The sequence below is a fragment of the Ziziphus jujuba genome, chromosome 3 (genome assembly GCF_031755915.1).
Source record: "Ziziphus jujuba cultivar Dongzao chromosome 3, ASM3175591v1".
In the NCBI taxonomy this organism is placed as follows: Eukaryota; Viridiplantae; Streptophyta; class Magnoliopsida; order Rosales; family Rhamnaceae; genus Ziziphus; species Ziziphus jujuba.
Genome location: NC_083381.1, coordinates 30,871,316 through 30,886,064, shown reverse-complemented (window position 1 = coordinate 30,886,064; position 14,749 = coordinate 30,871,316). Strand labels below are relative to the sequence as shown.

Below are 14,749 nucleotides of genomic sequence, written 5' to 3'. Positions count from 1 at the left end.
ATACTATGTAAAGTCCCAACAAATTATTGCTGAGATTGGCATGGAAACATACACTCTAAAATTATTAGATAGAAAAATTTTTTAAAAAAAAGATTGAAAGCGTATTTATTGATTATTATGAGTTAGTTAGATAAATACACTACCCTACCACTTAATGTGTAGTATGCACCTAAATTTATGTTGGAGTGTCTAAAATGCAAAGTCCGGTAATGGCCAAAGTGCCGGGATTGGTGCATGCATATGTATAATTGAAAAATAAATGCTACATATGGCACCAATGTCAATCCCTGTCACACACACACACACACAAAAAAGGAAAAAAAAAGAAAAAAAAAAATAAATCTTTTGTGTACCTAATCCGTTCCCTTGATAGTCTGCTGTAGAGAGCATCCACGCGCTGTTTACAGAAGGCGTCTTAAGGCTTAGGGAACGGAGATTTACGGTGTGTGGATAACTTGCTTCCTTGGCTTTTCTGGTCAACCTAACTTTGAAATCTGCAAGCTTGCTAAACTCACTTTCCATATTATTTTTGTTTGTTGAGTGGATCTGATTTTCAAATGAGATATTGATTTTAAAAAATTTATAAATTTTTATAAATTTTATAATAAATTTATAAAAATCTAATAAAATTTTTAAAATTAAAATTAAATTTTATATTGATAATTATATTTATAATTTTATTTTTAAAATCATTTTAAATTTATTATTATTTAAAATTAAAATTTTTTTAAATATTTCTAAATTTTAAAAAAAAAATTATAAAATTCTAATTAAATATATTTGAATTTTAATAAATTTTTATAAATAAAATCTATTAAAATTTAAAATATTTTCAAATTTATATAAATTTTTTTAAAATTTAAATTAAATATACTTTCTTGTTCATAACTCCCACTCCAATTCCATAATAATGTTCCGGAGAGTGAGGGAGAGCTTGTAGACACTGCTTGTTAACTAAAGGGGACTTTATTTTCACAAAACACACCGTTTCACTGACAAAGGGCTGGTCATGTACAAACCGTGAATCTCCGTACCCAAAGCGTTAAATCGCGTTCTGTAAACAGCGCGTGGGCACTTTCTACGGCACTACCATGCTTTCCTCTCTCTAAAAATAGAAACTTTACAAAGCAGAGGCCAACTCTTGCCCACGTCATCGCCATTGAAAAATAACTACCTTTCTGTCTTTTAAATTTATATTGGGCCCAGCCCAATTAAATGTTGGAGAGAAGCCTCCCACCCACTGCTGCTCTCCTTCCTCACAATCCACAGCTTTTTATATTATATATAAATATATATGTATCATTTTTTTTTTTAAATCAAAACAATAAATTTTTCCATAATAATAATAAGAAAAGTTCAATAACAACCAAAGGAAAAGAACAACTGCAATGAATAAAAGGTCAATAGTACACAAACAACCAACTAATAATTCATAGGCAACTATTTTAGGCAATGCCTTCAACAAACCAAAAGAAGAGCCCCAAAAAAAAAAAAAATTCCAAATAGACACTATGATTATGTACCAGCATAGCTGGACTGATACTGAAATTGATGGCACAGTAGGACAGACATTTAATATATCTATCCAATATTAAACTATAAAATTGAATTGAGTAGTTTCAATTTTGACCTTGTTTGGGATTTTTTTTTCTTTTTTGCTTCCTCTTCTTCTTCCACTTCTACTTCATAAAAATTATAAAAAAAAACAAAAATTCTACTTCTTTAGGCTTTTTATTAACTTTAATTAAAAGCTTTTCAAAGGTTTAAAGCATTTTTAGAAAATTATCCAAACATTTTCATAAATAATTTTTAAATTCAACTTTCTAAAAAGATATTTGCCAAATAAGACCTTAAAAAACTATTTTTTATTAATTTAATAAAAAAAGAGAACACTGTTATATATATAATTCATTTTTTTTTTATTTTTTTTTTGTTTAGAAAAAAATATCAGATAAGTAATAACTATAATATTTTTTACCAAAAAAGACAAGTAATAATGCTAGCAGAGGATGAATACAAAATCAAACGAAATAGATATTGAGAAAAAAGAAAAAAAGAAAAAAGAAAAAAAGTGAAGTCAGTTTTAAAAATTAAAAGTAATGGAAAAAATAACATTTCAATAGTAAGCTAGAAAACAAATCAAATACAATAGGAATAGTAAGGCCCACGTAAGATAACTACTGGTTGTAACATTTGAATTTTAATTTTAACAGTTAAGTTAATTCTTATATTCTAAAATGTGTTAATAATTTAATATGAATTTAGTCAACTATTAAAATTTTATTTGAATAAAATAAATTCAATATTGAGTGAGCGGTCCTTATAAAACAATTGTGATGATAAAATTCCAAAAAGACATATTCAGCATGACAATATTTCTTACTCTATTAGAATTTTCTCCAAAATCTTATCTGCACCAAAGGGGTAAAAATGTACTAGCAATCATCGTTGTGGTTTAAACTTCGTAATTTTATTATACTGGACAGTGTTGTATTGCTTATCTATAGTTATATTATCAGTAATAAGACATGTCTCAACAAATTATCATTAAAAAAAAACCATATGTATCAACAAAGAGAAATGAGCAGTATAACACATTGGCATATTGTTGATTGTAAACGTCAAAGTCATGGCTGAGCTGAGGAAGCTATAGATTTTATGGGATCAAGATTAAGATTAATGTTGTTCAAAAATTCTTTGAAAACGTTAAAATGAAATTCCAAGGACGACGTAAGCAATCACACTTTCATTTACACCCTTTGCCACTCTTTGCCAAGTATTTCATGTTGATGTTCCTTTCACACTCTTACACCTTCCTCATCCAGCTCTTAGCCCTCCCACCGCCAGCTCGTCCTAATCCCAGGCATTTAATATCATATATCATATATGGTTATATATATATATATATATATATAGATAAATATATAGATATACATGCATAAATTAACCTACCACCAAACTCCAGCTTTGGATGTGGCTAGCTGAGTGGCAAATTATCATCAGTTTTGGTAGCTCTGTTCCATTCAATTTTTTTTTTCTTAATTGCAATTTGATATCTTTGATATCTTTATTTTTAAACGTTTACAATTTACACTTTCAATTTTTTTAAAATTTAAATCATTAATTTTTTTAATTTATTATAATTTTAGTCTTATTTGATTTTTAACTATATGGTTTAGTTACCAATCGTACATGACTAATACTAAACTAAAATATATTAGAGAAAATATTAAAATTATTTTTAAAATTTTACACTTTGGTAATCCTTTATTTTTTTTAAAAAAATTTAGTGTTATTTATCATCTAATTAGTATTAAACCGTGTTAAATTTTAAAATAAAAAATATACTAAAAATGTAGATTTTAAGAATTAATTTTAAAATTTTTATGAGTTAGTATTCCTTTAGATTGAAATTTGATATAATTTAATATTATTTATATGTAAAATGTTTGTTGAATGATATTAGTCAACAATTTAAAATATTTAAATTGCAACAAATTAAAAAATTGATAATTTAATTTGTTTAGTTAAAAAGTTAAAGATCTAAATTGGATATGTTGAAAAATTTTGAAAGTATCAAAATATAATTAATATATCATTTTATTTAGATATATATATATATAAATTTAACGGTTTGGATATCTATAAAATTTTTATTTTACTATAGAACGCATGCATGCCCATTGGTTTATATATAATCGGATAGTATATTCACATGGATAACATGTAATAAAACTTTTTTGATAAACATTACATGTAATAAAATGGACTCAGATTTAAAAGCAATTAGCAAAATTATATATACATATATTAAAATTGTTATTGTTGGAAAATTGCTCACTAAATGATGGGTGACACACATTCCATAACATGGTTCAAAATATATAATTTGGATTGCAGATTTTACAATATATTACAGGACGTGTATCTTCGGAATAATTTTTCTTATATTAATGGAACTGTATATATATATATATATACACACACAAATATATATATATATAGAATTAAATTTATATTAGATTGATATAATGAATTTTTTTCAGACATTAAATCATTTTAAAAGTAAATATTTATATATAAATTAATGATCAATTATAAATTTACTAAGATATTAAATACCATTTAGAAAAAAAAAAAAATAAACCTTTGAATTTAGTAAAACATAAATGCTTTTTAAAAGAAACCCATTTCATAGTCACGTGGATGTGGTGTAAGCCTGGTTACATATCTATATATATATATATATATATATTCTGGCTTTTCACTAATATTTGTTCTGTATCAATTATTTTTTCTTCTTTGCTTTGGTATGTTCCTTTGCAGAGAGAATTATTTACTTATGGGCTTCACATTTGTTTTAAAGGCTTTTTGTCGTTGCGAAAGGCCTTTTTTTTTTTTTTTTTTTTTTTGTATTTTATATTATATTTGTGGTGTGGATCCCTGTTGTTCTTCATAGTTGATTTATAGCCATGCTCTTGTATGGTGAAATTGATGGTTAGGGTAGATTTTTCTTTATGTCTCTTCACTTTCCCATTTATCTGTTCAATTTGATCTTTTGCTTTGCCACAAAATTCCGATTCAGCTAAGAAAGAATGATTAGTAACAAAATTAATTCTTTCAAATTCTACTGTCTAACAAAATTTCTAATCCACTTTTAAAAGCAAAACCCGCAGCTGCTTATCCATATATTAATGTTAGCATGACTGATAATAATTCAACATAAATAGTTTGATGCACTTTCTACTCAGAAGCAAAGTTCAGTGTTTGTTTGTTGCTCAGTTGTAGTTTTAACCAAAAGATTTTTGTAGTGGCAGGAGCAAAAATGGTAGAGTTTTCTCGAATATGGTTGGTTTCCTCAGTAATATTACTATTGGGGTTAACCATACCATGTTCATGCTCTTCGCTGAAAAGCATAATCAAGACGAAATCTGCAGTTTTCTTATCCCCAGAGTTCAAGTTGCAACCTGGATCAGTTTCGAACAAATTCTACTACAACATGGATTTCCCGAGAGGTCATATTGCAGTCAAAAGTTTTGATGCTGAAGTAGTTGATGAAGCAGGGAACCCTGTCCCTCTTCACGAAACTTATCTTCACCACTGGGTTGTTGCTAGATATTATTACCGCAAGAATTCCACAGAGCCGGAGGGCTCTTCTTTAATGCAGAACCACACAGATTTCATTGATGTAGAAAACAGTGGATTATGCCAGAGTAAAGTACTTAGACAGTATTTTGGACTTGGATCCGAAACCCGAAAAACACTCACATATGTTCCCGATCCTTTTGGGATTGAAGTTGGTAATCCTGCAGAGATCCCTTCTGGTTATGAGGAGAGATGGGTGTTCAATATCCATGCCATTGATACTCGCGGCGTTGAAGATAGGATGGGATGCACTGAATGCAGGTGTGATCTGTATAATGTTTCGAAAGACCAAAATGGACGGCCTCTGAGCCCGCTGTACAAAGGAGGTATTTATTGTTGCTATGATGATACACGATGTAGGTTGAGAAATGGCTTTCAGGGTGCCAAGAGAGGTCTCTACCTGAAATATACAGTGAAGTGGGTTGATTGGTCTGATTCCATAGTTCCTGTTAAGGTCTATATTTATGATGTCACTGATAGATTCAAGGCTTCGAAGGATTCAATTATGCAGTCTGCTGAACATGATTGCCAGGTAAGAATATATTTGAATTCTGTTATAATTGATGTTAGTTACCCTCTTCCTCTTTCTTTTTCTTGTCATTTTTATGAACAAAAGATGTGAAACTATGCTTAGATCAGGGTACATTTTTGTTGCATCCTATGTTTAGTAGATAGGGCCTATATCCTGTGAACTTTGGTCATAACTTCTGTTTTTTTACCCCTTTCTTTTTTTTACCCCCTTTTTTTTTTTTTTTTTTTTTTTCCCTTGTCACGAAAATTTTTGTTACATTTGAAGATGCTAGTTTTGTTTGTTTGATATGAACTTTTATTATGAAATGAGAAATTAGTGAATTCTATGAATACCCTTATTTGGTGGATTGTTACCCCCAAAAATATAAAAAAGAAAAAAAAGAAAAAAACAGAGAATTGTTGGTGCCATAGAAGTTTAATACTCTTAAAAACTTTTTCCAGAGCATATGGAGCAAATTTGATTTCAGTGTTTCTTCCTAATCCCACATTAGTTCATTGGTGACTGGTGTGTTGCTTCTTGTAATGAAGATTAACTGCCCTGGAGAACCTTTTACTAATTTCAATACAGTTCATTTAAATGTAATGGATAATTCATAAAAATATTTATGTGTACATACATGTAGACACATACAACTTTTTATAGCCCGCTACACATGTGTGAATGAAATTTCCCCTTTTGGTTTTTGGAAAATCTCCCGAAATGATCACTTGCTTCTAGATATGCTTTTTCCTGCAGAAACCTTTTAGTTTTAGATTACAAGGATCTCCACTAATACAGTATTCCAAAAATGGTTCATAAACGAAGAGAACTTATTAAGTCTATTCAAGTTTCAAAAATTGGAAGAAATGGAAACGAAATTAAAACTCAATTCAACCAAAGCATAATGATATCACACTGTTGACAGTTTTCGCTAGTTCAATCCTCATTGTGAATTGATCCAATGGTTTTCTTTTGTACAGATTGAGTATGACGTTGAAAAATCTTACAGTCCAAGTAATGCCATCGACACCAAAAGGACAAGTCTTAGTATCCCTTATGGTTCTGGGGGATATGTTGTCTATGCTGTTGCTCATCTTCATTCTGCAGGAATTGCTTTGACACTACACGGACAAGTAATTAGTTTGTTTTCTGCAAAACATTGATAAAAAAAAAAAAAATTCCTAATCAGAAATTTTCATGCAATTTTGCATTCATTGAAAAATGAGATGTTTAATGAAGTTGTTTCTCTCCAATGATTTGTTATCTTAGGATGGACGAACCATATGTTCGTCGTCCCCAATTTATGGGAAGGGGAACGAAGTAGGAAACGAGGCTGGTTATGTAGTTGGAATGTCAACTTGTTATCCTCAACCTGGCTCTGTCAAGATCAATGATGGGGAGACTTTGATTCTGGAATCCATGTACAACAGCACACAATCACACACAGGAGTTATGGCGCTGTTTTACATTTTGGTTGCAGATCAATTGTCAGAATCTTTATTTCCACTTGATTCTCAACTTTGAGTAAGTTTTTTGTTTTTTTGTTTTTTTGTTTTTTTTTTTTCAATCCAGTCATAAAAAATTATGATGGTTGCCTACATGTATCGAAATGTAAACCAGTAATGTTGCTTTCAATAACATTAATTTTTTGAGTGCTGCTCAACTTGCTTGGAAATTGGTCTGCAAGAAAAGTGATGCTGCTGAATATATGATCAAGTAAAATCAGATATTGCTTTTGGTCTTTTGCAGATTTGGGAGTATGGCAAGGATTTGGCAGCAATGTGAAAGAAGTTACGGAAGATGAACTATGATCTATGCTATGGTCTATGAGATTGTGTGATAAACATTTGTAGACATATAATAACTAGCTAGTAATTAGTACTCGATAAATTAATCTGAGCTTTGCATGGATATACATGTATGTACGTACACGTATGGAAATGCCCAATGTCGGGCCCCTTTCGCCCATAAAATAAAGATCTCTTTTTTTGGTTGTTTTTTAATTTTTTTAATTTTTTTTAATTTTTTTTTAATTTTATTTTATTCATGTTACAGTATCCTCTTCTCCAAACTAGTCACCAAAATGGTGGAGATACCAAAGGGGACGACGCTGGAACTGCTAGAACTGTAGAAAATGTTGAGGTGGACTTTTTTTTTTGAAATGACAAAGATCCCAAATGACTGACTATGCACAGAGACATGGAAATGTAGCATGTGGTATAATCAAATAACAAAATAAATAAAAGTGTTAGATACACTTTTTATCTTCCATTATTATAATTTTTTACACTTTGTTATCTACGTTTTAAAAAGTATTACATTATTTTTTTAAATTATTATTTGTATGTCACTTTAATGTAATTTTACAAATTTCAAATAAATTATAAAAAATTAAATCATAAATATTAATTAAATAGAATAAAATTATTTTCTAATGCAGCTATATTAGTTATGTTTGATTAATTTTATAAAATTTATCTATTTAAGTATTATAATTGAACTAAAATAATAAAATTAAAATTTTAAAATTTAAATGGTAAAATAAAAAATGTGAAATAGATAAGGAGGCTGAGTGATTGACCCTGCATAAAAATTGTGACATGGTCCTTGCATTTAAATCTACAATAATTAAAGGAAAAAAAAAAAAAAGATTACTAAGAAAAAAGAGAGTCAAAAAAGACGATCTAGAACTCAAGGCTTGCAGAAAAAACCAGAGGGGAAAAATAATCTTGTACCCATTTATTATGATACCGCCAAATAAAACATTGATAAGTGGGACCCATTTGGAATAACTCAATAAGAAATCTGGACCACATAAATCTTTCTAGCTCCTTCCTAATCTCTGAGAATATTCACATGAGTCATCATATATATGTATATATATATATATATATAAAGTAAAATGTTTAAGTTTTAAATATGTATTTTGATAATATCTAGAATATATTTATTTAATATTTATTTTAAATGTTATAATTCAAAAGCAATTTTACGTTCTGAGTATTTATTTTTTTATATGATATAAAAATTTATATTGTTTAAATTGAGATTTTATATTGTTCGATAAAGTCATTAAAAGTAAAAATTCATCTTCATAATAATATTTAAGCGTTATTATTTCGATATTCATTTTAAATGTTATAATTCAAAAGCAATTTGTCTAAAACATAGTTTATATTGTTTATGTAACAAATATAGATTATAAATATATATTATAATCTATATTTTTATTGAAAATGTTATAAATTATTAAAATGTATAATACTATATTTATTATATATTATCCGAATGAATTAAATATAAGACAAATTATTGCACAGGAAAAAAAAAGTTCATGTGTTTTTATTGTTTATAAAAATAAGTAGATTAGTAAATTATACCTTAATTATATTGAAAAAGTACGAGTATATTTAACAGTCTTTTTTATTTTGAAGAGTATAAAAAGCATTTTAAACAATTTTTAAAAGAAAAATAAATATTTTTTTTATTTTGCATAAAAACGATACATAAGGATGTTACTTTTCTTATTGTTTTAATTAAGGTGAATATGATAATGTAATATAATTAAATACCCAAAATCAACAGACTTAAAAAATGAAAATTGACATTTGAGTATGAAATTAATAAAAGCTCCATTGAAAATGGACTAATAATGATGTCAGTAGAAATTACAAAAAAGTTAAATCAAATAAAATAAAATAAAAGTAATTATCCAACATATGTCTTAAAAGTACACTATCGAAAAAGATAGGGTTACAGGACACTCTTTGAAGGAGACCTTAGGAAGGATTCCCAATTAATTCGTACCAAGTCACTGGTCCAACAAATCAAACACTTTGATAAACCAAACCAGATTCAGAAAACGGGTTCGGCTCCAATGAAGAGGACTCAATTAATGGAACCTAAACCCACCACCCACTTATTTGACTAAGGCCTACTTCAGACTATTAAATTCCAAAAACCTCTTTGATAGATTACGTGCCATCTTTTCCTTTTTTTTTTGTTTGTTTGTTTTTCAATAGCCTAATATTAATGCTTTTAGTGCACATCAAGAGTTTGTAATTTGTATATAGAGATTGAAATCCAATAAATCCAAAAATCAATACCTAACAAAAAAAAAAAAATTGAATTTTTTTTTTCCATTTTTTGTCACCTAAACAATAAAATTTTCAATATATTTGATAATAAATTTATTTTTTTAATTTTTACCTCTATTATTTAATTATTTATAATTTGTTTAGTTTAATAGTTTGTTAATGTTAAATAATAATAGTTAAACATTTTTATTGACTGTTAATATAAAAAATATAAAATATAAAGAAAAATAAAACACAATTTAAAAAGGAGTTTTTAATTTTTGTTTTTAACTTTTTCTTTAACATAATTAATTAATATATTTAATCAATTTTAATTACTATCAATATTAAAATAAATAAATTACATATAATTTTAAAAAATAAAAATTGTTATATATATATAAAAAAAAAAAATTTGAATAAAAGCCATAGGAGAAGAAACACACTACACTTAATCCATACACAAACAACCAACTCATAATTAACAAAGTCGCACCACTTATAGCAATGCTTTTCAACAATCCAGAAGGAACAAAAAAAAAAAAAAAACAAAAAAACTCCGAAAAAGACATATTTATCGTGTCAATATTTCCTATTCTATTGGACTTATTTGAAAAACGTGAAAAAAGAGGAAAAATAAAAAATAAAAAAATAAGGATGACGTAAGCACTGCCCTCATCTCCCCGGGAATTCCGTCACTTTTTTTGTTTTGGGGTTCTGTGCAAATAAATGAGCCAAGGACCGCTCATTTTCCTGATCGTACCACTCCTCCCCAACACTCTCTCAGCGCCCGCTTGTCCTCTATCCCAAGCATTCAGTATATACAGTTATATACTCAAACACACCGATATACATATACATACATAATTCCACCATCAAACACAGTTTTTGCTGTGGCTCTTTTGCAGATTATCATCTATTTTGGTGGGTCAATTCCATTCAATTTACTGTCTTTTTCTTTTACTTTCCATATATATATGTACATATACATATGTGTTTGTCTGGGTTTTCTTGGATATTTGTTCTCCCATTGTCTTCTATGCTCTGGTATTATTATTATTATTTTTACAGAGCGAATTATTTCCATTTACATGGGCTTCACATGTTATTTTTGGATGGTTTTATTGGTGTGAAAGGCAATTTTTGTATTTAACCAAGATATTTATGGTATGAATCCCTATTTTTCTTTATTGATGATAAGTAGTTGTGATGTTGTATGGTGATTGATGGTTGGGGGTAGATTTTCTTTATATTTCTTCATTTAAGTTTTGTCTGTTGATTATGATTTTTGAACTTTTGTGTATTAAAAAAGAAAAAAAAAAAAAAAAACTTTTGCTTTTGGAGTATAAAATTTCAAATCAGCCAAGAAAGAATGAATAGTAACAACAATAATTCTTTCAGATTCTACTGTCTAACAAAATGTCTAATCCGCTTTTTAAAAGCAAGATCAATTTGCAACTGTGAAAGCTATATATTATGTTAGCATTATTGATTGTAATTCAACATGTTGTCCAACCCTTGTTGTCTATTTGGTCTTATGTTCGAGTAAACAGAGTTGGATCCACTTTGTAAGAGGACGATGATATGTTTATTCTCACAATAAAAGTTGGGTGTTTGTTTATTAGTGAATTTTAGTTTTTAAATGGAAGATTTTTGTACTGGCAGGAGCAAAATGCAAGAGTTTTCTCGAACTTGGCTGCCTTTTTCAGTAATATTACTGCTGGGATTAACCATACCATGTTCATGTTCTTCGCTGAAAAGCATAATCAATACTAAATCTGCAGTTTTCTTATCCCCAAAGTTTGAGTTGGAACCTGGATCAGTGGCAGACAAGTATTACTACAACATTGATTTCCCAAGAGGTCATATTGCTCTCAAAAGTTTTGATGCTGAAGTAGTTGATGAAGCAGGAAACCCTGTTCCTCTTTATGAAACTTATCTTCATCATTGGGTTGTTGCAAGGTATTATCACCTTAAGAATTCCTCAGAGCCAGAGCTGGATGGCTCTAATTATAGAAATAAACGTACAGATTTTGTTATGGTAAGAAACGATGGATTGTGCCAGAGAAATGTTCTTGGACAGTATTATGGACTTGGATCCGAAACACGAAGAACAGCCACACATGTTCCTGATCCTTTTGGGGTTGAAGTTGGTAATGCTGCAGAAATCCCTTCTGGTTATGAGGAGAAATGGTTGCTCAACATTCATGCTATTGATACTCGTGGCGTTGAAGACAAGTTGGGATGCACTGAATGCAGGTGTGATCTGTATAATGTTTCAAAGGATGCGTATGGACGACCTTTGAGGCCGGAGTACAAAGGAGGTTTGTATTGTTGCTATGATGATACAAGATGTAGGATGAAAGAAGGCTTTCAAGGTGCCAAGAGAGGTCTCTACCTGAGATATACTGTAAAGTGGGTTGATTGGTCTGATTCTATAGTTCCTGTTAAAATTTATATCCTCGATGTCACTGATAAGGTTTTGAAGGATTCAACTAGGCAGTCTGCTGAACATCATTGCCAGGTAAGAATATATTAGAATTGTTGTTGTAATTGATGCTTGGTAACTTACGTTTTCTTTAGTTTTGAACAAAATATGTGAAAATATGGTTAGATTTGGATACAATTTTGTTGCATCTATTGTTTAGTGGACAGGACATATGTCATGTGCACTTAGATTATACCTCCTATTTCTTTTCTAAAGAGTTCATTTCTATGCACAAGTTTTAAAATTTTTATCTTATGTATGATATATTCATTAGCAAGAACATAGGTCCAATGAAATTTTTTGTGACATTTGAAGATGCCAAGCACCCATATTATGGTGATGTACTAATAAAGAAAAAGTGAGAAAAACAGAGAATTCCTGATGCTTTCAGAACTTCAATGGATTCTAAAACCTTTTTCAAAGCATATTGAACAAATTCAATTTCAACTGGCTATTCCTAGTGTTATGCTGCTTCTTGTAATGAAGTTCTGCATTAAAGGAACTTTTAGTAATTGCAATGCAGTTAATTTTAGATATATGGGGTAATTCATAAAAATGTATATGTATATATACATGTAGACACGCACACATATATGTATGCATATGAATACATATTATAGCCTGCTACCTCTGTGTGATGGAACTCTTTATGAGTTGCTGAAAACCAGTTATGCTTTTTCCTGCAGAAAGCTTTAGTTTTAGATTATGAGGATCTCTACTCATACAGAATGCCAAAAATGCTTCATAAATCAAGAGAATTTCTTAAGTTTCAATAAATGGAAGAAATGGAATCAAATTAGAATCTGTTGACAGTTTTTACCGGTTTGATCCTCATGCTGAATGATCCAATGGTTTTCTTTTGTACAGGTTGAGTATGAAGTCAAAAAATCTGGCAGTCCCAGCGGAAGTAATGGTAATACCTGCGCTGACACCAAGAGGACAAGTCTCAGTGTCCCTTCTGGGGGGTATGTTGTCTACGCTGTTGCTCATCAGCATACTGGAGGAATCGGTTCGACACTATACAGACAAGTAAATTTCTTTCTAACAAACAAACATTTATCGAAATTTGTAGAATAAGGAGTTTAATGGAATTATTCTCTCCTATGATTTGTTGCTCTAGGATGGACAAACCATATGCTCATCGTTGCCAATTTATGGGGACGGGAACGAAGTAGGAAATGAGGCCGGTTACATAGTTGGAATGTCCACTTGTTATCCTCAACCAGGCTCTATCAAGATCAATGATGGGGAGACTCTGATTCTGGAATCTATTTACAACAGCACGATATCACACACAGGAGTTATGGGGCTGTTTTACATTTTGGTTGCAGATCGACTGCCAAAATCCTTACTTCCACTCCATTCTCAGCTCTGAGTAAGTTTTCTTATCCATCCAATCACAAACAAACTCTGATGATTGCCTATGCGTGTCGAAATGTGTGCCTGTATTAAATCTTGCTTTCAGTGACATTAATTTTTAAAGTGCTCAACTTGCTTGTTTGTTTGGAAGGAAGTGATGCTTCTGAATATTTGATCAGATAGTATCAGATATCGGATGTATGTTGCTTTTGGTCTTTTGCAGATTTGGGAGTGTGACATGGATTTGGCAGCATTGTGAAAGATGTTTGGAAGATGAACTATGATGTAAACTTGGGTCTATTAGATAATGTAATACAAATTTGCAGACATATATATAACTACAGTAATTACTTTATGTCAATAAGTCTGGGATTTACATATGCATACATATATATATGTATATATTAGAAGATGAATTATGATGTAAACTTGGGTCTATTAGATAATGTATGTAAGACATATTTGCAGACATATATGTAACTACAGTAATTACTTTATGTCAATAAATCTGAGATTTACATATGCAATTTACATATGCATCTGTATGTGTGGAAATGCAATGCTAAGCCCTTTTTGCCCATTTACTAGAAGGAGCTAATTTTTGGTTTTAAAAACAACAAAAAATTGCTAAAATTTTGTGTTAAAAATGCAAGTTAGCTATATATATTATTTATGACTCGTTCCATTTCTGGTCCTTTTCTTAGTGGAGAATGCATGTCCATCATAATCTTGTTCTCTCGTCCTTTTAAAGCAAATCATGAAAAGATGAAAATTATGACATAATTAGACTAAAAAGTGAATGCAATGAATTAAAGCACAAAAAAAAAAAAAAAAAAAAACAAAACAAAAGAAAAAAGAAAAAGTGTGAATGCAATGAAAAATTGAGGTTAATTTGTAATAATTTAAAAAAAAAAAGAGAGATAATTTTGGCAAAGAAAAGATTGGGAAAAAAAAAAACTATATTTACCAATAATCAAACAGAATTTCGAACTTATGAAAGTAATTAACCACAAAAATCTCATTGCCTCTAGAAAAGGAAAAATTTGACGGAAATACAATTTACCCTTTACATAAAAGAACCATCATTTAGCATTATTTGAGTTTATTAAAGAAATTTACTGTTTTAAACTTCTAAAACAACAAAATATACAATAAAAATGTCGTAAAAAA

General features: G+C 29.3%; 1 protein-coding gene across 1 annotated transcript; it reads left to right on the top strand.

Moving 5' to 3' along the window:
- The first annotated feature begins 4,457 nt into the window (after window positions 1-4,457).
- LOC125423292 (uncharacterized) lies at window positions 4,458-14,106 on the top strand. The gene is made up of 10 exons (XM_060815453.1): window positions 4,458-4,497; window positions 4,812-5,677; window positions 6,637-6,789; window positions 6,926-7,177; window positions 7,712-7,798; window positions 10,493-10,656; window positions 11,398-12,256; window positions 13,088-13,249; window positions 13,341-13,595; window positions 13,803-14,106. The coding sequence occupies exons 1-9, from the start codon at window positions 4,473-4,475 to the stop codon at window positions 13,593-13,595; spliced, it is 2,823 nt and encodes a 940-aa protein (XP_060671436.1). The 5' UTR covers window positions 4,458-4,472; the 3' UTR covers window positions 13,803-14,106.
- The last annotated feature ends 643 nt before the right edge of the window (window positions 14,107-14,749 follow it).